This window comes from Rhinolophus sinicus, chromosome 17 (assembly GCF_057876585.1).
Source record: "Rhinolophus sinicus isolate RSI-liver-muscle chromosome 17, RSI-T2T, whole genome shotgun sequence".
Lineage (NCBI taxonomy): Eukaryota > Metazoa > Chordata > Mammalia > Chiroptera > Rhinolophidae > Rhinolophus > Rhinolophus sinicus.
In genome coordinates, this window is record NC_142517.1 from 149,738,447 (window position 1) to 149,764,978 (window position 26,532).

General features: G+C 38.6%; 1 protein-coding gene across 9 annotated transcripts in view; it reads right to left on the reverse strand.

Annotated features, from left to right (window-relative positions):
* Positions 1–26,532, reverse strand: part of CCDC148 (coiled-coil domain containing 148) — a 259,617-nt gene that overhangs the window by 131,447 nt on the left and 101,638 nt on the right. For all 9 annotated transcript variants that reach the window (XM_088794553.1, XM_019727195.3, XM_074336739.2 and 6 more), the window contains 2 exons: positions 25,833–25,971; positions 23,847–24,053 (listed from right to left, as the gene is read on the reverse strand). In XM_088794553.1, coding sequence (XP_088650679.1) covers positions 23,847–24,053; positions 25,833–25,971 — 346 coding nt within the window. The remainder of the gene's footprint in view (positions 1–23,846; positions 24,054–25,832; positions 25,972–26,532) is intronic.

Below are 26,532 nucleotides of genomic sequence, written 5' to 3' on the forward strand. Positions count from 1 at the left end.
TGTTAAGGATTTTATATGTACTTTTCTAAATCTCTCAGATAGTAATTCACCAGCACATGAGTAGCTTCCAGTACATCTATTTTATTATACTGAAATCAGATAAAATTGTTGACTACTATTTTTATTTAGGGTTATAACTATCATTGAAACAATGTGCCTTAAAACCAAATTGAGTGACTTTTGTCACAAAAGTATATTGCTCTTCTCTTTTCTCTATTCCTCTATATGCTTCAGGTTGGAAATTTCAGACATCTTACATCCTCTTTGCCTCCCTGTAGTAAACTGAGTTACATTAATTCATCCTTTGTTTTATTCAATTCCTCTTTTCCATTCCCTCTCTTCCTATCTAAGCCCAAAAGGCTAGGCTGATGCTCACCTGATTAATATCAGGACCAATCATAAATGAACTCTAAGAAGATATGCATATTAACTAACAAGCTCAAAGACAGCATTCCAAGAGATTTTCAAAGAAGATTTGTAGTGGGAATTTCTGGGGAAAACACAAAAATCTGTAGCTCAATTTTAGATTTATGAATGATCACGGAATAATCTCAGGGAAAAGCAGAACATGTGCTAGATGTAGAGACAAACGTATGGGTACTAAATGTAACTTGGTCTCCTTGATGGTGGACAAGGATTTGGTACTTACTGTGTTTCCCCGAAAATAAGACTGGATCTTATATTAATTTTTGCTCCAAGAGACACACTACGGCTTATGTTCAGGGGATGTCATCCTGAAAAATCTGCTAGGGTTTATTTTCCGGTTAGGTCTTATTTTGGGAGAAATACGGGACTTTCTACACCTCTTATTTACAGAGGGTGAAGCACAGTTCATGGATAAATGGAATAAAGTATCCTTGAACTAAAGTAAAAAAGGAAAAGCACAACTACTGCCAATTCTTTGGCATTTCTTGTCTTTGACGTAGATTAAAAAAAAAAAGAGGAAACTCCATAATGCCTTAACCATATGTCAGGTATGAAGCTCTTCACAGTCAGGATGGGAAGATGAAGCCCCAGAAGCCCCGCCCCAGAGGACAAGCCTGCATTGCTGTGCTGGAATGGATGTGTGGTGCTTCCTGCAGAAGACCGGGCAGTTGGATGCAAGTCTGATGGGGGGAATCTATCTTCTCAGAGTATCCAGTCAAGGTTCAAAGAGAGCTTGCCTAGAATCAAGCACACTAACCCCACATTTCCGCTCATGGTAAAGAATGAAACAATAAAATCCAGAATGTATGTCTTGGACCTTAAAAACTTGTCTCAGAAATTGAAACCTTGGAGACACAAGAGGTGGATTAATTTTTTTCTTCTAATTAGAGACCATGACTTTGGAAGAGGACGGAGAATGTGAGAAGTAAATAGCTGTCTGTGAACAAAGGGTCAAGGAAAGATTTGCTTTCTGTACCACAAATTGTGATTCTAGATCGGCAAACTCTTAACATGAGCATCTAATGAAGACCAGGAAGAAAATTTTTGTGGAAGTCTTACAGATCTGAGACCTATAGATGTCAAACTAAAAGGAGATGAAGATAGGTGAAAACTGTATATTACGGTGATAATAGGTTTGATATATAGAGAACAGTGAAGGAGGTATCTGATGATTATCAATAGTAAATAACATAAATATTTTTTATTTACTATTGATATCCCAATGTCCCCAGACTACAAATGAAGTTACATTAACGTCTGTGTATAACTTTTATGGCTTCCTCCTCCTATGGGAATTCAGACCACTACAAAGTGTTTGTAGGGGTTAACAGAGGAAACACTAACAAGCTCACGTCTGATGGGGATTTGCCTCTTTCCTAAACCTTGGGGGAGGATCTGCCGTCTCCATGGTGCATCCACTAAGCTGCAGCTCTTATAGGGGCTCTTCTTGAAAGACATCACCTGGAGCTTGCAAAGCCTCCCAACCCTAGAGATGCTGACCAGCCATACATTCCTGCCATTCTTTTTTTTTTTTTTTTTGCTAAACAATGCAATTAATCAATTGATTGTTTAATTTGTTTCTTTTGTTTCTCCCTCAATATTTATGACAACTAGCAAAGTTTTTTCCAGCTACTTTTTTTTTATAAGTTTCAGGTGTACAAAACAATGTACTAGTTAGACATTTGCACCCCTCACAAAGTGATAATTTCCCTCCCCCAATCTACTTACCCCTCTGTCATCGTACATAGCTGTTACAGTTCCATTGATTATATTCCCTATGCTGTACTCCATATCCTGTGACTATATATACCAGTATATATTAAATTATAGTTGACATTCGATATTATTCAGCCTCAGCTTCAGGTGTACAGCACACTGGTCAGGCTTCTACATAGTCTGTGAAGTGGTCTCCCTAATAAGACAAGTGCCCACCTGACACCCTACAAAATCTTTACGGCATTATTGGTTATATTCCCCACTCTGTCTTTCATATCCCCCTGACAATATCCCTGTGTTTTTCATATCCCTGTGGCTACTGATTTGTACTTTCTAATCCCTTTACCCTCTCCCCCACCTCCACCCCCTCCCATTTAGCAACCATAAATTTTTTCTCTATATCTCTGAGACTATTTCTGTTTAGTTTGCTCATTTATTCTGTTGTTTAGATTCCTGTGCCACAGTGTTTCTGGGTTCCTTACAGAAATGACTCATGCTCACTAGTCCCTGTTTCAAAGGATTTAAATGCCATGCCATCCTTCCACCATTACCTCTCATGCATTTCTCTCAGGCACCTGAATACCTGAAATAATATGTGGCATGAGATTATAAAATGAATTTAGGTTTGGCAGGATCTATCTTGCTCCAGTGTACCCCCGTTAAATATTACAAGTCCCTTGGCAGGAATTCCAACTTTAGCCATGGACTCTTTCTCAGAGAAGGGGACAGTGTTTCTCTGCAGCTCACTGGTTCTTGCTCTGTGCTAAGAGCCTAAGGTTGCCAGCCTCCATGGCTATGTTCCAGGACAGCAATATATGACATACAGATAGCATCTGTATGTTACTCCAGCCTTGTATGGGACTTCGAGATTTTACTGAACTATCCCCGAGACGTTATTTGTCTCTGATTAGAAATGAAGGCACCCCAGTCCAGGTTCTGGCTATTCAACATGTGGCCTATGGATCAGCAGCACAGGCATCACCTAGAAAAGCATAATCTCAAACACCACCCCAGACTGAGCATTAAGGAGATCTCCAGGTGATTTCTGTTTACATTAAAGTATAAAAAGATAGTATTATAAACTATGTGGCTGAATTATGCCATTTTAGAAAATTACGTCACTGATGGCAACATGACTCATAGATTTATAGATTTCAGTCATGAATGAATACACACATCTGTATCCATCTGCATCTGCAGCCATCACACTCGCTTTTATTCTACACAAAGGTGAAAGTATCTGACCATTATATCTTCTGAGGATGTCACACCCAAACATTTACACATTGAAATACATGTTATTTTATATTAAATTATTATATTTTACTTCCCTTTTACATTATTGTTAGCGTATTATATTGATTTCATTTTCAAGTCACGTGTATAAGCTGATTGTATTTTCTATGGATTTCATTGGAGAAAGTAAATGAGATGTTATAGAATATTCGTTGCCAAGAGGGGGCGCTGTGCCTGAGAGCATTGACAATCACTGCCAAGGCCCCTGGGAAGCCATTCACAAGTTTTAAGCAAGGAGGTAACATGGCAGGATGTTTAGTTTCAGGAAGATTCTTCTGGTAGCTGTTTGGAAGATAGATTTCAGTTTTCAAGAAAGTGTTGGAGCAATTCATGCAGAGACTATTACTGCAATCCAAGAGTGTCTGAGGAGTAGCCATAGACTAGAAGAAAAACTGGACAGAGAAGAATCTCAGAAGCAAGGATAAAAGAATTTCAAGAAGAAAGGGGGTAAATCAACAGAGTCAAATGAATTTATCTGAATTATTAAATTAGTAGTGAGGTAGCCACCAAACACTTGTATGGTTGGGAACAACAAGGCCAACTCACTTTGCCCTGGAATTAGTGCGGAGGGAAAGGATCATGGAAAAGGAGAACGAAGAATGCTCTGAGCAGCATTTTCCCTTCTATTGTTAAGCACCTGTAAGTGATCCTATACTCTTTAGGAAATGGCATTGCTAAGAATCTACAGAATGATTTCTAGTCCCAAATCAAATGCCGCATACATCACTTCTGGCAGGCCAGTTTTCTGTGACTCAATGCCCTTACCTGCAGCTAAGGGATGATAATTTTTCTTCTGTCATAAGATAGCTTTGATGACAGAAAAATATACGTTAAGCATTTTGAAAAATTAAAGAAGATAACTAAATTGTAATTGTTATATTGCTTAGATTGCAGCACTATAATAGGTTTCCTTTCAGAGCATCTGTATGCACAAGTGGGAGCCACACCACTCACTTCTACGTAGTAATTAGGTTTCTCCTTTCTCAAAAAAGAAAGAAGGAACTTTTTTATATTAACACTTCTCTATGGCTTCATACTAGGGAATTGATGTGAACAAAGGCCCCTAACAGTTCTGTGGCTTTTTGGAGTCCTTTTCTCAAGTCCCTGTCAATCTAGTTTTATAATCAAAGTACATTCTTTGGAGACCTTTGGTGACAGCTGGAAGTCCGATTTGCATTTGGTTATGTTTAGTCTAAGTATTTTGTAAAAGATTCTTAATGGGGAAATTTTGTATTGAAAAAATCTCTGGAGAAATTATTATTACTTTAGCAAATTGTAAGTAGTCATGATGACTGAAAAGGTACGATTATTGTGAGCGTTTTTCCAGGAGAGTAAGTTCCAGACAGAATGGCCGCTGTACATCATCAGCAGTATTTGTCAGTGTTCAAAGAACTTTATGGCCTGAGCATCCATTCACTTTAAAATCAAACAATAACCATTATACCTATAGATTCCCGACAGGCTTGCTCTCTCTCTCTTTCTCTCTCTCTCTCTCTCTTTCAGAAAAGAATACCTAACTTCTCAAAAAGAAAAGTAAATTGATTTAGTTAAATAGAAAGATTAACATGTAAAATAATATTTAGTTGTACATTATTTACATGACTTGATGTTTTTCAAGAGTCTTATCAGGCCAGGATAAAGCACTAGAAGTTTATTGAGTTTGAATTCAAAACTGCCTAATTGTACCATTGAGCCAACTTTAAGATTAAGTATGAAGCATTACATTAGGTGAGCTGAAACTCCATTCAGACACACAAAATGGCATTTCCATGATCACTGCTGAGGACTTTTTTCAGCCATGTCAAATATTGTGAACTAAGTAGGTATCCGATACGGTCATTTATACACAGATAATCGTGGTGTGGAACAGACTTTAAAACAGGCTCTTAGGTCAGACTAAGCCCCATTATTTTAAATGTCACACATTTGTTCTACAATATGTATGTTTTATTAACATGACAAATGGAAAAAGAGTGATTCTTCACACTAATTATCAGCCTATGTAAAAATTCCAAACTGTCACACTAATATTAGAAATTCACTCAAAGACGCAAATCCACTACAGGGATACTGAAATTGTATTTTACGTGTGAATCATAGAATTTTAAAGCTGGAGATAATTTAGTTCGACTGTTATCTTTCACAGACAAAGAAACTGAGGCCTGGGAATATTAAGTGATTTGTCCATGTCCATACAGAAAGTGCCAGGACATGAACTAGGATTCAAGAAATCTGTTAAGGGGCCGGTTAGAGCTCCATGCTCCTAACTCCAAAGGCTGCTGGTTCGATTCCTACATGGGCCAGTGGGCTCCCAACCACAGAGTTGCCAGTTCGATTCCTCGACTCCCGCAAGGGACGGTGGGCTGTGCCCACTACAACTAGAAAATGGCGACTGGACCTGGAGATGAGCTGCGCCCTCCACGACTAAGACTAAAAGGACAGCAACTTGAAGCTGAACAGAACCCTCCACAACTAAGATTGAAAGGACAACAACTTGACTTGGAAATAAAAGGCCGGGAAGTACACACTGTTCCCCAATAAAGTCCTGTTCCCCTTCCCCAATAAAATCTTTAAAAAAAAAAAAAATCAATGTTTAAAAAAAAAAGTGGTCAATGTTTAAAAAAAATAAATCTGTTAAGAAGCAATAATTGTTAGGACTAATCACAACAGATACCTTAAGTCCAATTATGGTTTGTAAGTTAATATTGCAAATGTGTTAAGAACATATCATCATTGAAGAATATTCCCAGGACTACTGCAAGTAGCTATGGAGAATGATTGCAGAGCATAACTCAAGGGGGCAGTGCCATTTGCAGAGATTCAAGTTGGGAAGTACACATCCTGAAAGGCTGGCTATTCACAGCTGGACTGACCATTTCATGCAAAAACCCTCTTGAGGATTTGGGTAACTACTATGAAGCATCCTACACTCCTTTGAAATAACGATGACCATTCTTGATACTTAACAGTTCACATCTACCAAGAAATGTTCCAAATTAGGCTAATGTTTTGTCATAACTAAGGGAAATAATGATTGACCTAAAAATGCCAGTAGCATTTTTTTCTCTGACTCACAAATAAGGAAAACAATAAGTAACACTTATGAAATGTTTGCTAAATTCCATGGACTATGCCATGTGATTTACACACATGGCTTCGTTTAATCCATACTACAATACAGTGAGTTATTTTCTCTATTTTCTAAATGAGGAAACAGAGTCTTAGAGGGTTAAGGAACTTGTTCAAGGTTAGCGAGCTCATAAGTGATCTAGACAAGACATGAATCACGTAGATGTGACGAGCACTTCTGGCCTTATCCACTACACCAGTGTTTGACAAGCTTCAGTCACTAGAATGTCCCCTCATACACAAGATCCACAGATCATCTGTGGATATTAATATTTTTCTTTAAATTGACTCATTCTTTAAAAAGCATAGTTACTTTTATTGGAAAATAAAACCAATTATGACAGACTAGTTACATCATACCAAACATTTCTTCTGAACTGAAAAAATAACTAGCCAAAAATTTTTTTTAGAAATAATAATAATAACTTTTTAAAGAGCTAGCAAGATAGTAAGAAATTAAATGACCAAATGAGGATTTCCTTTTGGGAATTTGGATAGCTGCTCAAAAATACCAATTCTTTTCTGAAAACCTGAGACGTGACCAATGGGGCATTCACCAACTAAGGGAGAAGAGCAGTGCTTTGAAAAGATCATGGAGGAAACATGGGTTTTGAAGGGCTGCACCAGGGGGGTCTGCTTGAGCTAGAACCAGAATAAAAATGAAGATGATGATGGAAGAAGAAGAAGAAGAAGAAGAAGAAGAAGAAGAAGAAGAAGAAGAAGAAGAAGAAGAAGAAGAAGAAGAAGGAGAAGGAATTCTACAAGAATCATCAGAAACAGATTGTAAAATCCTGTGCTTACTATGTGCATAGAGATAAAAGCTGAGCTTAAAAATTTAGGCAAGGAATTGAAAACTATGTACATTGACATTTCAAATTTTGAAAAAGAAGCAAATTCAAATTCTAGAACTGAAAACTACAATAACCAGAATTAAGAATTCAGTGATCTCACTTATATGTGGAATCTAAAGTACAAAATAAATGAACAAATAAAACAGAAACAGACTCATAGATACAGAGAACAAGCTGAGAGTTGCCGGATGGAAGTAGGGGTTGGGGAGATGAGAAAGGTAAAGGAATTAAGAAGCACAAATTGGTAGCTACAAAACAGTCAAGGGGTTGTAAAGTACAGTATAGGGAACGCAGTCAATAATATTCTAATAACTAGATATAGTGCCAGGTGGGCACTAGACTAACTGGGGGGATCGCTTCGTAAATTATATAAATGTCTAACCACTGTGTTGTACACCTGAAGCTAATATATAATAATACTGAATGTTAACTGTAATTGAAAATGTTAAATTAAATTAAAGAAAAAGAATTCAGTGGTGGGTTTAATGGCAGGTTAGAAATAGCTGAAAAGAGAACTGATAAGCCACAGATAGGTCAGAAGAAATTATCCAGAAAGAAGTATAGAATATAAAATAGAGGGGCTATATAGAAAAGTTAAGCATAGAAACAAAAAAAAAGCATTTAATAATAATAGATTTACATATACACATATGTGCATATACATACATACATACATACACTTCTAGCAAACTAGGATTACAGAGAACTTCCTTAATATGAAAGTGTTCTCTTTGAGATCAGAAACAAGACAAAGATGCCCCATCAACACTTCTATTCAATAGCATATTGAAAGTCCTAGCCAGAGCAGTAAGGCATAAAAATAAATAAAGGGGATAAGCATTGGAAAGTAAGAAGCAAAATTGTTATTCACAGAAAGTAATAGTCAAGTTAACATAATATGGAGGTAAAGTATTAGAATTAATAACACTTAACATATTAATATTAGTATATCATAGTTATTTATAATCAGTATAAATTATATTTTTATGTTCAGGCAATAAACATTAGATATGATTTTTTTAAGGTATCATTTTCTGCAGCATCAAAAACACTACTTTGAAATAAATCTAGCAAAAGATGTATAGAATCTATGTAGAGTAGCAAAGAAATTATAAAACTTTATGAGCAAAATTAAACTAAAAAAGGCTTAAGTAAATTAAAACACACTATGTTCCTTATTTTGTAAATCTCTCCATTCTTGTCAAATTTACCTATATATTTATGAAACTCTTAAACAACCCTCAATAGGATTTTTTTTAGAATGTGGCAAACTTTTTAAAATGTATATGGCAATGCAAAAGTCTAACAATTACTAAGGGACTTATGAAGAAGAATAAGGAAGGAGCAGTTATTCTATCCTAAATCAATACTTATTTATAAAGCAATAGAAACTAAAGCAGGATAGTATTAGCCATTCATTACATATAGACAAATGAAACAGAATACAGTATCCAGAAATAGATCCACATATTTACAGACACTTGGCTTATGACACAGGTGGAACTGCAAAGCAGTGGGAAAGGACACACCTTACAATAAAAGGTATGGGAACAACTGAGTATCCTTATGATTTAAAAAATAAATAAATAAATAAATAATGGACCTTTACTTCAAAGCACTAAAAAAAAAAAAATTCCAGGTAGTAGATCATAGAGCTAAGTATCAGAGGTAAAATAACAAAGCCTTTAGAAGGTTAAAAGAAAAAATATATTTATAACTTTGGGGGTAGGGAAAGACTTCTTATATAAAATACAAAATCATTAACTATAAAATAGAAAAATTGATAAATTCATAACTGAAAAATTAAAAACTTCCTAATTGAAAGGTACGACTAAGAGAGTGAAAATGAGAGATGTAGTGTGGGGAAACATATCTGAAACACATAAAATCCACAAGAGCTCGTACTCAAAATATTTAAAGAACAAGCATAAATTGATAAAAAGAAGACCGACAACCCAATAAGAAAAATATAGACAAAAGATTTGAACAGGCAATTTTACAAAGAAGAAATCCAAAGAGCCATTAAACATGCTAAAAGGTCCTCCACATCACCAGAAATCAGAGAACTGCAAATGAAAACCACTACAAAATACCAGTTCACATCTATCAGTTACAATGAAGACATTTGCAAACACCAGCATTAGCAAGGATGTGGAACAATGGGAACTTGTATGCATAGCTGGTGTAACTGTAAACCTGTACAACCCCTTTGGGAAAAAGTATGGTAGCACCTTGCAAAGTTGTAAATACACATGCCCTATGACCCAGCCATCCACTTGTAAGGATCAACGCCATAGAAATGTGGCACCAGGGAACATGGGTAAGAATGTTCATAGCGACATGTTCCTAAAAACCCTAATGTGCAAACAACCCAAATGTCCATCAACAGCGAAACGGATTGTGGCATACTGCAGACACACACAACAGCAAAGTATTGAAGAAAAGATGCCCCACAATACAATAACATATTCGTTGATTCCATTCACAAGAATTCAAACAGAGGCAAAACCAACTTGTATTGTTCAGGAATGCATATCCAATTGTAAGATCCCAGAAATTATTTTCGCAAATATTTGGTACTATTTTGAAGACTGCAAAAAGGTAGTGCTTCAGGGGTAGACTGTGGGTAGGTGGTTAAAGAAAGGAGCGGAGGGAAGGAAGCACATGGCTGGGGCCTGGGTGAGGCAGAAGTCTCAGGGAGGAGGAGCAAAGCAGCATCACATGGTGGGGGGCTGACCTGGGGGAACCTGTCAGGGCAGACATGGGGGTTGAGGTGAGTCCCAGAGGAGAGGGGGCTGGGGCATGGCTGCACGCTGAGGAGGGGATGTGGGGGGAACAAGCTGGGGGACAAAGTCACTGGCATCTGGGAAGAACTGGGCACAGGGCATGTTCAGCCAGGCGGTGCATGTTGTCATTTTATGTTAGCATTTCATACTATTGCCTCTCACCTGGCTAACTGCAAGCCTCTGAATGGGTCTGCCAGCTTCTTCCCTTGCCCTTTTAGTCTATTCTCAAACCAACTATCAGAGAGAGCCTGTTAAACGGTTTAGGTCACTCTACTTACTCTAACCACCCAGTTCTGATTTCTGTTCCTCAAGCACAATCTGCAGGGCCTTTGCACTTGCTGTCCCCTTTGCCCAGACTTGCCTGTTACATTTTCTCTAGACTCAAAACATGCTCTTCTCATCTCTGGTAGGTTTTTGCTCAATTGCCATCATCTCCTTAAGCCCTTCCATAGTTAGTCGATCTCAATTTTCAATAGTACCCCCACACTTTGTATCCTTTTCTTTGCTTAATATTTTTCTCACCAGTACTTATCACTCTCTTGCAACATATATTTCATTCATTTATCTAGTTAGTCATCTTAATTTCTATTAGAATGTAGGTACCATAAGGGTTGGGATTTAGGGGTCTGTTTCATGGCTGACTCCCTAGTACTTCCAAGAATGCCAGCATATATTCAGCACTCACTGAATATTTATTGAATGAATGACTAAATGAGTGAGCAAAGGAACAAATGAATGAACTCATCCATTCAATAATGAAAGCTATAAATCTGGCCATCATCGGTACTTTCTTCTCCTTCACCTAGTTGTGCCCATTTAGCTTTTTAAATACCCCTCTATCTCTTCCTCTCGGTCTCTGTTATTCTCTCTCAGACCACTGTCATCTTTCACCCGGACTATGGCAATAGATGGCTGTCTTCGCTCCCCTCATCTAGCCCTGTCCCCATAAGATGCACCCTCCCCTGAGCTAGCAGACTGATCTTAAAACATGGCAGACTCCAACTAAACCCCTTTGATGGCACCTCATTGCACACATTCACTGAAACTCCAGCTCCTTGACATGGCACACAGGGCTCCTGCAAGATCTAACATGCACCAACCTCCCTAGCCCTCCTCTCATGACTCTCTGGCCCACAATTTCTGAAGAGGAAACACCAAACTGCTTTTGTACTGTGACATGTGGTTTCTGACCTATGGGAGAGTGGCTCATCTGTCCCCACGTCTGGAACACATCTTCCCACTTCTCGTTCTACCAAGCTGACAAATACCATCCTTTAGGATTTAGTTCAGATGGTTGCCTCTGTCGGTGCTTCTTACTGCTGTCTCTTCCTGTAGGCTATGCAACCATCTCTGTGCTCCCATAATTTGCATACATCTCTCTCCCGTGGCACTTATCACCCTCCATAATACCGGATGTTTATATGGCTGTGTCTCCTACTAGAATCTGGATCCCGGAGGGCAGCTCTGAATTCCTACTGCCTAACACAGTGCAGGGGCTCAAAAAATACTTGGTGACCCAGTAAATGAATGAGTTATGCTATATATAGAGAAAAATAATATTTGCAATAATCACTAAGTAAATTAGTAACAAATAACTTGTGTCACTTTTAAACACTCAGCCCTTCAATATGTGTCTTTTACAAATTTCATTTTTTGTGAAAGTAAAGAAATAGGCACAGAGCCCAGAAGAATCACTTTTAGCATTGTCTCTTATTGTCCTTTCATGACCAGAAATTTGATTTTCTTTATTAGAAATGCCTCAGGCACTAACAGATTATTTTTCTCATTTTTCTGTTCAACTTTATCCCTTTGCTAGTCTGCCTCTCTCACCCACAAAAAAGAACTTCCAGCAAGCAATCACAACCAAATGTAACATTTGTTATAATGAGACAATATAGGAGAAGCTCGAGATATATTACTTGAGACATTTACAAAATGGGGATTTTATCAAGTAGTCTGCAGTGAAAATGCTCTAATGGGAATTCACTGGGTTAGAATCGGCCTGGTAACGGATGCCAGACAAACACTGTATTCAGTGTACTAAATGCTCCACTAAGTAGAAATGTACTTAAACACCAAAGATACCAAAACAGAGATTTCTTTCGATAACTAATATATTTAACATCTTCATTATCATCCAGAGTTCTATGAAAATACACAACACATTAAAAAGATGACCTCATCTGTCCACTTATAACCTGTCAAACCTAAACATGAAATTCTTTTGATAAAAGACTTCCTGTGCCATCTGGAGCTAAGAGCAAGAAATCAGGACTAGAGTCCTTTTACCCAATTTTTCTCTCCACTGCCTACAGTTTCCTCAGTCAAACAATGCCAGGGTCAAATGGCAAACTACAAAAAGCAAATAGACCTGCCCTCTGAGTTTCTATATGGAGAAAAATATAGATATAGATACCAGAATGAGCTGTGGTGTTGTGAAAACTATGGAGATTGGTTTGAGCAGAATTAGGGAAGATAACGCCATGAACTGATTTTAAAATACAATTTTTTTTAAACCATGAAAAATGGGTAGTGGACACACGATGTGGTATATAAATGATGTATTGCAGAATTGTATACTTGAAACCTATGTAACTTTGCTAACCATTGTCATCCCAATAAACTTTAATTTAAAAACTTAAAAATAAAGAAAACATAAAGAAAAAGAAAAACATCAAAGTCAGATATGAACAATTTGAAACAAGTAGATTATCAGAGGACATAAATGGGTATACAGCATTCTTCCTGTAGCACTTTTTAAAAATTTAAAGTCAATTTCACACAAATATTACCTATTCAAGGGTATATGAAATTAATACTGGGGCTTATTGAGTACTTATTATGGTGATAACTGGTGTTAGGCATTAGTGATACAAAGATGAATAAAAAAGTGTTCCCTTCCCTTCGCATGTTTAGAGTCCATCAACAGACCTACAAACATTTATATCAGATGTAATAAATGTGACAGGTGAGCACAGGGAGAACAATGGGCAGCGGGAAAAAGAGCACATTCACCTATTGCATTACGTGTAAAATTGGATCTCTAGGGAACGCTGCACTGTTAATAAACCATTATATATAAAGTAAAAGGAGCCAACGCTTTTTATACTTATCTACACACTAGGTTATGCCATATGAAAGTGCCAATATTCAGCCATTTCAGACCTACAATAATAGCAGTTTGATTTGTTTTAGCCTACAAGTTTCAAAGCAAAGTTTCATTTATTTACTCCACAAATATTGGGCCATCACAAAGCAAGTACAGGTGGAACAGAAGTGAAGAGGAAGAAAAGTAGATGGTACCAATGGGACTGAGAGAAGCTAGGGAATACAGTGACCACTTAACCAAATCTTCGTGGGTTTTTTTTTACCCTGAGGTTGTCCCTTAAAAATACCATAGACTCAGCCCTCCAAGAGAACTCAAAGGGCCCTATGTTTGTCCTTAGAGATAATAGCCCATAGAGACCTTTTGTGAAAATGACTGAATTAGATGTAGAGTTTTAGGGAGGCAGGTACCCCCAAACCCCTTGCTGGTAACTCACAGCCGTAGAGTCTACTAGTTGTCCCTCTTATTTATTCATAGTAATGTCCTCTTGATTTTGGCTGGAAATCAACCACCTAAAATAAACCACACAGTTCAACTTGCAGCCAGGTATGAAAGGTGTGAGTCAGTGCTGGCTCGTGAGAGGTTAAGTGGGACCAGAGAGTGCAATTTCTGGAAAATAAACTTGAAGAGCTGTGGTGTAGCTGTCTCCTTCCCCTCTTGCTGCCGACCGGGCAAGTCCCTCCTTCCCAGTTCCTATAGTTCTGTCTTTGCATGAAGAGCATCACGTAGTGTGAAGCCTTTTGTGTCTGGCATTTTTCACTGAGCGTAATACCTTTAAGATTTGTCTATGTTGTTGCACATATCAGTAGTTCGTTACTTTCATTGCTACGTATTATTCTATTGTATAGAAGTATCATCTTTCGTTTATCCCTTCCTCAGTGGAGGGCATTTGGATTGCTTCCAGTTTTAGCAATTACAAATAAAGGTGCTATACATGTTCCCTTACAGGTTTTTGTGTGAACATAGGTTGTCATTTTAAATAAGCAAGCATCTAGGAGTAAAATTGCTGGGTTATGTGACGAGTGTATGTTTAACAGTATAAGGAACTGCCAAAGTGTTTCACAAAGTGACTGTATCATTTGCACTCCCACCAGCAAAGAACAAAAATTCCAGTTGTTCTACATCTTTGTCAAATTTAGCATAACCAGATTTTCTATTTTAGGCTTTCTAATAGGTATATACTGATAGCTCATTGAGGTTTTAATTTGCATTTTTCTAATGACTAATCATATTGAGCATATTTTCATGTCTTATTTGTTGTACATCTTCTTTTGTGAAGTGACTATTCAGTGTTTTGTTCTTTTTTAATTGGGTTGTTTGTTTACTCATTATTAAGTTTTGAAAATTCTTTATAAATTCTGATTCAAGTCCTTCATCAGATACGTGATCTGCAGCTATTTTTTCCTTGTGGGAGGCCTGTCTTATTGTCTCAGTGTCTTTCAATGCAGATCTTAATTTTGAGAAAGTCCAATTTATCTCTTTTTTTCTCTCTTTCAGGAATAGCGCATTTGGTATTGTGTTTAAAAATCTGTGTCCAACCCAAGGTTATACGGATTTTTCTCCTAAGATGTCTTTCTCTGTATATTATACTTTTCAGTTTTACATTTAGGTCTATGATCCATTCCGAGTTACTTTTTCTATGGGGCACAAGGTAGATATCGAAGTTCATTTATTTTGCATCTGGATAGTCAATGGTTCCCACACCATTTATTTATACAATTACCCTTTCTCCATTGAATTGAATTCACTTTGTATCTTTACTGAAAATCAACTAACCATAGATGTATGGGTCTATTTCTGGATTCTATATTCTGTTAAACAAAACACACTTAAAAAAAAACTGGCTTTCCAAGTTGTGGCTTCCACTCTTAAATTACCCAGTCCTTGAGATTATGATTGCCAGAAGTTATACTGCATAAAATCACTATAAAATACAAACATTCAATACAATATATGCTACCACATATCCCCATTTGCAAAACATCTTGTGAGATGATATTATGACTTGCCACTAAAATACAAGGTTCTCATTATAGAGAACATTAAAAAGTACAGTCTCTTTTAGACTTTATAAAATAGACCCCAATGTAGACAAATATTTGTTTTTGAAACAAAAGCATTTTAAGAGTAGGGCTACTTTCAGTATTTTACTTGGAACTAATACATAGATTCGTCAAGTCCCCAAGCCCTGTGGAATTTCAATTAACTACTTGCCAACAGCCACAGATAGCATAATATATCCACATAGAGAAAATACCATCTGCCTCTGTGACCAAAAATCACTCTATTATCAATGACTACGGTTCCTCAGAGCTCTCTTGATTCTGCCAATATTATATCCATGGTTAACCACAGACAACTTCTCTGTGAATGTCCCCAACTGCAGAGGCCTTAGGGAAGCCAGTAATGCCTGGGACTCATCGATAACACTGATCATTGTGGTGATGGACGACATAATTGACTACAGCAAGATATTCATGAACAAATGCCCTAAGTTGCCAGAAACTACTGAATCTTTGCCAATTCCTGTGGTAAATTAGACATCCAAGATTTTTCAATTATGTTGTTTTTTACTGTTTTGATCAAGAAGGCATGGAATGTGAGGATCGTTAATGCTGAAGAAGAAACTTGCCATATCTCCCATTAACAAGGAAAAAACCCCTGGGATGATGCCAGGAATATAAACAGAAGTAAATTACAGCTATGGACATGGATAGATTGTTATCATGCGGTAAAAGTGTCCTTTCCCCTGCATCTAGTCACTTAGGCCATGTGATGGATGGGTACGTTTAATGGTCACTTCTCCCTTGAAGGTGCTCCTACAGAGGGTCCTGTGTGCCCATTGGATCGATTCCAGCTTAAACCAGGTAAGTGATGGGTTTTTCCTGCTTCCGAATCCTACTCATTGAATCTGAAGTCAGCAAGCAGGCGTGTTAGAATAGCATAGTAGGCCCAAGACATCATCTTTGTCAGAGTTATTAGTTGCATACAACAGAATCCATCCTCATTTGTTTAAGAAGAAAAGTATTAATGATAAGATTTCAGAAAGTTCACAAAGTCTTTGGAAGGGACAGAGAAGTTAGTTCTAGCCCCAGCTTCCAGGAATAACATCCAGAACCACATATCACAGAGGTGGTCTGGTAAAAGGCATACTGCTTCTGGCGCAATTAGAAAATCACTGCCATCACCCCTGATCCCAGAATATGCTGTTTTGCTCATGACCACACCAGCAAAATGGATCTCTACGCCCTATCGAAAACCTTCAAAGCTTTTCTTATTTCGAGGATATTATCCATGCACTGGTTGTCCAATGCCTACAAACAGTTTTCTTTTTAATATTTTGTTCAGTTTTTATAGTTGCCCATTGTGATATCAGTTATGCATTATCACTCAGATCGGAACTCAAAAAGCTCTCTATTTTGATTTAAAGTACAATTCACCATCTGATCTGAGAAACCTAAATCTAAATCTGTTCTCCAACAGCCAAAGAGACTGAAATCTGTGGAGAATGGAGAGTATGGAAGGAGTTGATCCCAAGAGAAACTATTATATCAAAACGTGGAAAGGGTGTTCAAATGATATTTATTCAGAAAAGTACCTTCTACCCATCATTATCTAATTTTCCTAACTACTGTGGCTTCTTGATTAGGACCCACAATTAGCTACAGACGGGAATAAGGAACACAAAAGCAAAATCAAATGGAGAAGAAAAGTAAGTGCCTGCTAACTTTGTTCATGACTGAAATATACCTCAGTTTTATAGGTTACCAGGCTTTATTTTTAAAACCACAATTGACATCTCAGCATATTCAATGTTGACAATTAAGACTTGTACTTTACTCCTTAATGACTTTGCACATTCACATACTTGTTTCTACAGCAAGCTTCCTCGTAAACAAGGTAGAAAAAAAGTAGTGAAAATAGTATAACAGCAGGAGGTATTGTGGAAAAGAAGGGAATGCCTAAGACGTATAGGATTTTAGAAAGTTCACAACAAAAGTTGAGCACCTACTGTGTTCCAAACACTAAAACATTTGTTACATCGGGGAGAGGGTGAAGGCATAGAGCTGGAGGGGGTGTATGTTATACCAAGATGAGTAAGACAAGGTTCCTGTTTGCAGTTGTGCAAGGGACACAGATATTTCAGTGTGGCAAGTCAGGGTTATGTATAGGGGTTAGGGAGAACCAAGAGCGCACAGAATATAGCCAAGAACTCAAGGAAGGCTTCCTGTTGCAGACATTTGAGCCGAATCTTGATGATGAGTGAGCTTTAGCCAGACCAAGGAGGGAGGAGAGGCATTCCAGACAAAGCCAACAGTAGCAGGAGCAAAGGCTCGGAGTCAGGAAACAAGACGTCGTACAGTGCAGTGGAAGAAGGAAAGGGAGGGTAGATGGTAAGGAGTTTGGTATTTCTAAATTGTAAAGTATGAGGTGGAGGATGTCAAGAAAGGAGGCTGGGAAGGGAGCTGGAGTCCATGCTACTGGGCACCTGAAAAGCCATGCCAGGAAGTGTGGCCATTATTGTAAGCAAGGGTGCCACCGAGGTGCTGTTATCAAATGACGGCATAACCTGAATTGCGTTGTAGATAAGCGTATACTGACTGCAGTTGAAGAGAAAGATTTCAGAAGGCCAAAATATGAAGCATTAGAGGGCTGCTACAGAAGTTCAGGAACAATGGTCAGGGCCCAGTGATAGAAAAGAAGAAGTTACGAGACAAAATTTTCCAAAGTTGCTTAATTTTCGGAAGTTGGCTGTGACAGTAAGGGTGAAGACGAAGCCATGTTTCAAGAAAGAAGTACAAGTCTACAAGGGGAAGACAAAGATTTCTATTTTGGACACTGAGTTTGAGGCGTTTGCAGATTTCTAAGTTGATAAAACCAGTATGTAGCTGGATAAATGAGAGTGCTGTTCAGAGATGGGAAAAGAGTTTAGAGCAATCAGCATACAAAAGTAGGTAAAATCACAAGTGGGGTTTGGGAGCCAATGAAGTAGAGAAAGAAGAGCGAAGTGCAAGGACACAAAACCTGGAGGACACCAGCATTTTAGCAGTGGGGAATGACAAATACACAGGCAGATTAAGAATCTCTTTAAGATATGGTAAAGTGAATAATTCTTTAGAAGCTGAAGGAGTGAAGAATGTTAACGAGTGAGTAGTCAAAAGTTAGAAACGAAGCAGAGAGGTCCACTCAGGTCAGGATGGAAGACTGAGTTAAGTAATATGGTGACCTTAGAAGAGGAGAGGAGTTGGGTAGAGTTGAAGGGGTCAGAATTCCTGGAGAAAATAATAGAGATTATTCTTTCAAAGGGTTGCTTTCAAGCAAAAGGGTAGAGATTAGGGACTGCCCAGGAGCTAGAGGATGACTCAGAGTCAAGAGAAGAATTGATTTGAATAAGAAAGACTTAACTATATTTACAGGCTGAGAGAAATACCGCACAGAGTAAGAGAGGGAAAAACAAACAAACAAACAAACAAACAAGGAAAGGGGATAATACACAGAACCAAGTTTCTAAAGTGGTCATATGGGCCAAAGTTCCAAACATTAGGGGAAAGGACTGGACATGAACATGCGGAAGGCATCACATCCTGCATAGGGCGGGGGGGGGGGGGGGGGGGCACCTAGCAGGAGACGGAGAGACATCGGGTGAGGGAGACAGGAATTAGGAGTCGATTTCACACCTCCATGACTTCATTTTACTGATAAAGTAGTTGTGGGTTGTCTCCTGGGAGTTTGGTGGGGAGGGTGTATGGCGTTAGGTAAGGGTCTCGTAAGGACTGGTGACCCTTTGAAACAGTCCAAAGTGGAATGGGGAGATTTGGCAGACAAAGGACAGGACTAAGGCCTCACATGTGGCACTGATGGTCCAGATGAAGGTGACTTTTTCTTAGCAGCACTTTCCATCATGGACGCAGAGATGTGACACTGATCTGGGAATGAGTTTCCCCAGCCATGTCGTAGACAAACAGCGGTGCTCAGGAATCAAGTGCATAGCTAACAGAATGCTGTAGGCTGGATAGTGGGGCGGGGCTAGCAGTCCAGGAAAACTAAGGGGATTAAAGAGAGGTTTTGTGGGAGCAAAAGAATGAGTGTTCTACTTCCCCACTTTCACGCCTCTAAAAGCCTCTAAAGGTCTAAAAGCCTCTACTTGTTACAGCAACTGTAACTGACAGAAAACCAAAACAAAACAGAGAGAGAGAAAAAAAGAGAAAACTCATTATTTCAAAATTCCTTTAACACTATTATTAAAAGACACGAGCCATCTAAATCATTTCCCAAAAAGCCCTTTGAAATTCCAAGACTGAGAACAAAATTATGGGTAAATGTTTAATTAATGTTTATTACTGCTAGCATCCTAGTTTTAGAAAGGTCAAATTTGTGATGCAATGAAGTTGTATTTTTCACATTCTGTGGGTCTGTTTTATAGCACATTGCAACCCGCAGTATAATAAATATCTTCTATTATTCTGTAAGATTCTTGTATGCAAAGCTGTGTGAGGCCGAGACAATATTGAATTTCAAGTCAAATGAGCTGGCATGAACCTTAGACACATCACTGTATCTTTCAGGACTCCAGCTTTCAGACTTGTAACGTGAAGGACAGGGATAAATCCCTAAGTTTCCTTCCAGCTTAAAAAAAAAAACACCAGAAGCATAATTTAATATTTTAAATTACTATGGAATTGATAGAGTTACCCCTTTTCTACTATGATATATTTTCAGTCCAGGCTATAATTTCTTGAGCCTCAGTCCTTGATCAGGAACACAAAGCCCAACGATAACACCATCTCTATGCGAAATAGAATCCATTTTACCAGATTTACTTTACGTTCCAATTTCTGCATTCTCTGCCCACATTTACCCCTTGGGAAGTTCAGAGATGTTTAGTCACCATCCTGTGGCCATGAGTCTCTGAGAATACTCCATGTGGTATTGCCTTGAAGAACAAAGCCCCTAATTTCAGTGCGTGTGCACTCTGCAGCAACCCCTGCACATCTTAGATTTATCACTGCTGGTAATACAAGAAAATGCCTAGAAAGCATCTAGTAGAAGGCCTGAGATGGAGGGGGCCCTCTATCTATTACTCTTGATACATTGAGCAGCATGGTATGTGGGAAATAACCAAAACACAGCATTATTTCTGTCCACCACTCAGATGTTTCTCCTGTCACTAGGTGAAAATTAAGCAGAGCTTCTGGCTCACTCTTGGGTTATAGGACGTCCCACAGTCACTTGAAGTAAAAAAATAGTCTTGATTCAAAATTAAATTGTCCAGTCCAAGATTAATCAACTCTTCCCTCTTTATTTACAAGATGACATCCCCTTTCATCCCGTAGATGCTTAGACCATCAGAGTCCCCAGGTGGGAGGGAAGAGGGGAGGAGAGGTACAGGAGAGGACAGCAGAGTTCTCGTTACACTGGTGACTGATGGCTGCTGTCCCAAGTAAACCTGGCAGGTTGTTCACGCTGACCTGCCCTCCTACCAGTTTTGTTGCCGTCATTGTTAGCTGAGCTGTCTGTGGAAAAATTCCCTTGATGTGGCCCGTACACATTTTCCTCTGACTAGTTCTCCTCACCTATCAGGTTCCCATTTATTGTTGTTCCACCCCACTGTTTTGGGGGTCCCCTCAGCTCTGGCAGGAGCCCTGTTGGACAGAAAAATCTGAGGCAGGATGCCTTTGAAAATGACCCCATGCCACTAGTCAATGATTTCTTACATAGGGCACATAAAAGATGGATAGATAATATTTCATTAGGACCTTCTGGCTTCTATTTAGGATATCGAAAGCTGAAGAGAATGTTGCTCCCATATTAACCACAAGAAAAAGCTGCGTAGCCGACAACATCAAAACTTTTCTTGAACCCATCAGAGAGCAGAGGTCACAGGGCAATAAAGTAGCCTGGGATTTAAAGAAAAACAGATGGCTCCAAACTAGAGAGGCAATGTGAGAACTGGCTCACCTGAGGCAGAGCGCCCGGGAAAGACAAGCCACCATAGAAGTGAGTAAGAAGATTGCAGCTAAAACTGTGCAATGAACTGATAGTTAAATTTTAACAATTTGCTGCTGTGGCTGAGCATGAGTGTATAGAACCCATGGAGGCTACAGACACCCCCTTCCAGGCTTTTCTCCACACACTGCACAGAATGCTCACACAAAGGTCAGGGTCAGAGTAGGGGAGCAGAGGAAGCCTCCTCGGGTGGTGCAGGTCTGTGAGGGAGGAACAAAAGCCACTGGTCACAGAGAGAGATGAAGAGCAGCAAACCCAGCAGGGTTCAAGTGGAGCCCCATTACAGCTGGCGAAAGGGAACAAAGAAACCCTCCTCTCACGGGGGAGGCACAGGAAGCTCTCTTCGGTACAGAACCACCAAGACATGAGGCAGTCAGTCTGCCATGGGGAGGAGGGGAGGCTCACTGAGTATGTTCTAGTCCCAAGATCCAGGGACATAGGTGCTGCCTGAGACTGAGGCTGAACCAGGAAACCAGAATGCCTCCTTCCCTACCAGGCTGGCAAGTGCCTATTGAGAATCTACTGCAGGGGGAGAAACAGACCGGCACGTCTCTCTCTGAGGCACAGGCTAAAGCCAACTCCCATCATAACGTAACACTCACCGCCCAAAGCTGAAAACAACTGGTGAGTGCATAAACGGTGATAAACCATATCATGGAATACTACTTAAAATAAAAAAAGAACCAACTATTAACACATACAATAACATGGCTAGATCGCAAATGCGTTATGCTAAGTGAAAAAAGCCAGACTCAAAGGGCCACATACTGTATGGCTACATTTATATGACATTCTACGATAGGCAAAACTCTAGGGACAGAGATCAGTAGCTGCCAAAGGCTGGAGGGAGATGAAGGGCTGACAAAGAGGCATGAAAGACTTCTGAAGGGGGATGGACGGTTCTACATCTTGACTGTGGTGGTGGTGACATGTCATGCATTTGTCACAACTCACAGAACTATACATTTAAAAGAGTGACTTTATTGTATATAACACATCTCAAAGACATTTGAAAATTTAAAAAAACACAGAATTTCCTTAAAATTAAGATGTTTTGTTCATCAGAAGATACCATTAAGAGAGTAAAGAGACAACTCACAGATTGAGAGAAAATAAAAAGAAATAGACCTTGTGTATAGCATATATAAAGAACATACAAACGAATAAAAATAAAATAAAATAGACAACCCAATAGAAAAATGGGCAAAAGACTTGAGCGGACATTTCACAAAAGAGGATAATATATATTTGTAAAACTTCAGTCAATAGCACACTTATGTTCTATGCACTTTACTGCACGTATGTTTACCTCAATGCATTAAACAGAAAGAGAATATCACCTACAGCAGAGCTCAAAGGCTAATGACAATGTGTGCAAAATGAATATAAACACACCAGGAGTATGTAAGGACTTGTCATGGCCCTGACTCCTGTGTGTTTCTTATCAGCTGCAGACGGAGAAGAAATACACATTAGCTCTCTGGCCCACAGTCGATCAGACTTCATGCAGCTTTTTTCTTTCAAGTCCCACAGTTATGCAATGTCAAAAGAAATATCTTTTTGTTTAAAAAATATTCAGAGCAGGCATATTTCCTCTAATGTGTTAAAACAGAAACATTTGTTTTTATGTGCTATTAATTGCTATAGTGTAATGCTTACTGGGTTATTTTTTTCTACCAAGAGAATAAAATTCTTGTTGTTCCATCATCTTCCTACCATGTCATTTATCAAAAAAAAAAAAAAAAAATCAAGATTTGTGCACTTTACTGTATACATGTTATACCTCAAGACAATTTGTTTTTAATGGCCCTGCCAACACTCCCAGGGAGGCCCCATCCACTGGGGCCTCCAGAACGCATGCAGCCGTGACCATTCTGGGGAATGCAGCTACTCCCAACACAGCCACCACTTTTTATAGTTCTACCCTAGGCAGCCCCTCTGTATTTCCCTGTGAGCGTTAGACACCAGTCCTCAAGCCTCTGACTACAGGGGTTACCCACTGACTTCTCCAAGCCATCCTGGAGGCTCCTCACTAGGTCTGAACAGGAGGAAAACCCCATCTCCTCCCTCTTTGACTTTATTGAGGACTCACACACCACCTATTAAACTCTCCCAACATAACTCTTCGCAGATCCTTTCTCCTCTTCATAACTTGACCTTTTTTTTTTTTTTTACATCTTTCATGGGAAGGACATGAACCAACATCAGACATTTACTTTATGATTACACTCTGCATTTTATCTAGCACCTTACTCTGTTGTGTAGCATTTATGGTTGGTGTTGGCTAGCTCTCAATCAAGACTTCAGTATTAACCTTCTGTTATAGTAACTTCAGGTTGAACCATATGAAATTGTTGATTATTTTGACTAAAGGAATTGTAATTTCTTATGGTTCAAACTAACAAATTTTATTCAAAATAGGCTTTTTAGAGAAACTGAACTTTAGGTTGAGGGTGAACAAAAGGGAAAAGTGAGTTCTTAAATGAATACCCAGACAAATACTGAAACATCTTCTGCAAAGCGTCTCACCTTGGCTTTCAGATCAGCACACAATTCCTGTTGCTTTTTCCTGTCCTTAGCCAATGTGCTCTCCATTTCATGAGTTGCACAGGCTTCGGCGAGTGTCAGCACAGCCTTCTGTATAAAATCTCTCCTATTCTTATTCCAATTTGATATCAGGATCCTTCGCTGCTCCTTAGCGAAGCGATATTGGTCACAATACTTCTCATGCTCGACCTAAAAAAAGAACAGATGGTTATTACAGCTCTTCTTACACTTATTATGAAAGTGATCCCCTGCTCTACGTCACAGTTCCAAAAGTGAATAAAATGAAATATAACTAATGATTTTGAAAAACGGGACAAATACCTTACTAGTAAATGCAGCAGACAGGACCAGGCACCAGTCCCAGAGTTCTGAGCCGGCGGCTAAGTGGTGCCTGAGGATCAGTCATGTAATGTTTCTAAGTCCCTAGTTTCCTTATGGAAGATAGAATCAGACCAGCTGGCCCTCAGACAACTTCCACTTCTGCAGGGCAATGAATCTACGGGCAGAAAGCACTATTTCCCTATATCTAATTTCAAATATAGTCCATCTTTAAATTAGTTCTGGTATATTAACAATTAGTTCAAGTGCTTCAGTTAGACACATGCAAATAAATAGTAAAAATTGTTACAATAATCCTGAAAACTCAGTTTGCTCTTGATGACGGAAACATTCAGATTGTAGGATGTCTAGACTTGAAGTAATTACAGCAATGACGTTCACCCTTCCCATCCCACACTCCTGAGGAATATGACAGTCTCACATCGGTACCAGTGGTTCCTGTTGGCAGTGAATCCCAGCTAGGGGAGAGCTCAGCATTAAGGGGAAGAACAGGATTGGAGATAACCTGAGGAGCAGGAAAAATCTGTGTAGGTGATTCTGAAATGCTCATTATATGAAGGTGAGTCTTTTGAAATTGAGAGTCACTGACCTAAATAATTCTTTATTTTGCCAGTATAGACCACGTCTCCAAATTTGATGCCTTATTTAGCCTTTAAGTCATGTGAGAAAACAAGCTGGCAAGGGGTATAAGGTTGGTCCTACTCCAAATAATAATTTAGGTATAGTTAATGAGGTACAAGATGAAACATGCTTCATTTAAACCAAACATCAGCTACTAAAATCTGTTCTGTAAACTTTTTAGCTTTGTTCCCAAAAGCCAAAAACATACTTAAAACCTGTCAAACGTTAAGAAAAGAAGCATACACCATGCAGAAAATGCACACTAATCAACTCAAAGTAAGAAGTAAATGTAAAAATCTTTACTATGTAAATAATAGGCAAATACAAAAGTCTACAAAGTTAAAAATGACAGCTGGTCACAGAAGCAAATAGATTCAACAGGGAATAAAAAGAAGGATTTAATGTAATAAATTAAGACTTTTAAAAATTGTAGAGTGAATTATTTATTATATAACATGTTTTTGGCATAACAGGTCTCTGCTATAAAGGTCAGAATTAAAACAAGTAATTATTGACTGAGTTCTGACTTTGAGGCCCTTGAGTTTCAGATCCATCTAGAGGGATCGAGTGGAGTTGTCGTGGTGGGGATGGTATAGGTAGGCCCCAGCCCCGAGGCACGTGTTGGCTTGACCAGAAGGACTGAGGTGTAGCAGCTGTCTGGATGGAGGAGCAGGCACTCCACCTTCAGGCAATACCCAGGGTGTGTGTGGGGTAAATGTATAGACGCCTGGAGGTGAAACACTAGCAGAGCAACCCAGGGAGCCACAGTGAAGATCTCACGGGCAAGTAAACACATTGGGAGTAAATGTTGCCAGAGGGGTCCTCCACCCTTTTATGGACCGTACAGACTTTAAAAATGACAGACTTATAACCCTATTATTTTCTAGAGTACACGAAATAATATTTTTTAGAACTATATAGACATATATATATATTTATATATATATATGAATAATTATTGACCACTAAAACAATTTAACTTGCCAGTATATAGGGTCTAGCACTCACCAAATCATGCCTAGATTTGTGAGGAAAATATCTTTGTAACATGTCCAGATACAGAGTCCTTCTGCCGCAGAGGTCTCTAGGATACTGATCCAAAACAGCCTGGTAAATCCAGTGGTCATTTTCACTCAATTGGAAGTTTCTGGAAGCAACAAAAATGTCACAATGTATTGTTAACCAATCCCAGAGTTTGAGGGACCTCAAACTGTTCAAGCTATTAGCAAATGATAATGATTACATAAAATGAAATCTGTTCATTTTTTTAAAAAATACATTAGCCAAATTAAATTTCTGCTACAGAAAAGGTTTTAAGTTCTAATACAATCAGTTCTTTCAATTCTTTATTTGGTCTTGTTATGAGTTACAGGCATAATTTGAAGAAGTTTGACAATGAGATATAATATTTTTTAAATATTTATTCTATCTTGCCTGTAATATTTTAAAATCATGAGCAATAAATGATATATAAAAAACATTGGGAATAAATTATTAAACATACAGATTAAAAGGAATTTTATTTGTTCAAGAAAGTTCCTATTTCTAGACTGGAGGAAAATACTAACGTAGACAAGTTAAATGAACAATTACACAAAGGAAACTAAGGCCTAAGGGAGGTACTTCATTTAAAGTTTGACTTTAGTAGCAAGTCTAAAATTATCTTTTATTTCACCTTCTCAAGATATTGGTAATGAAAAGACAAATT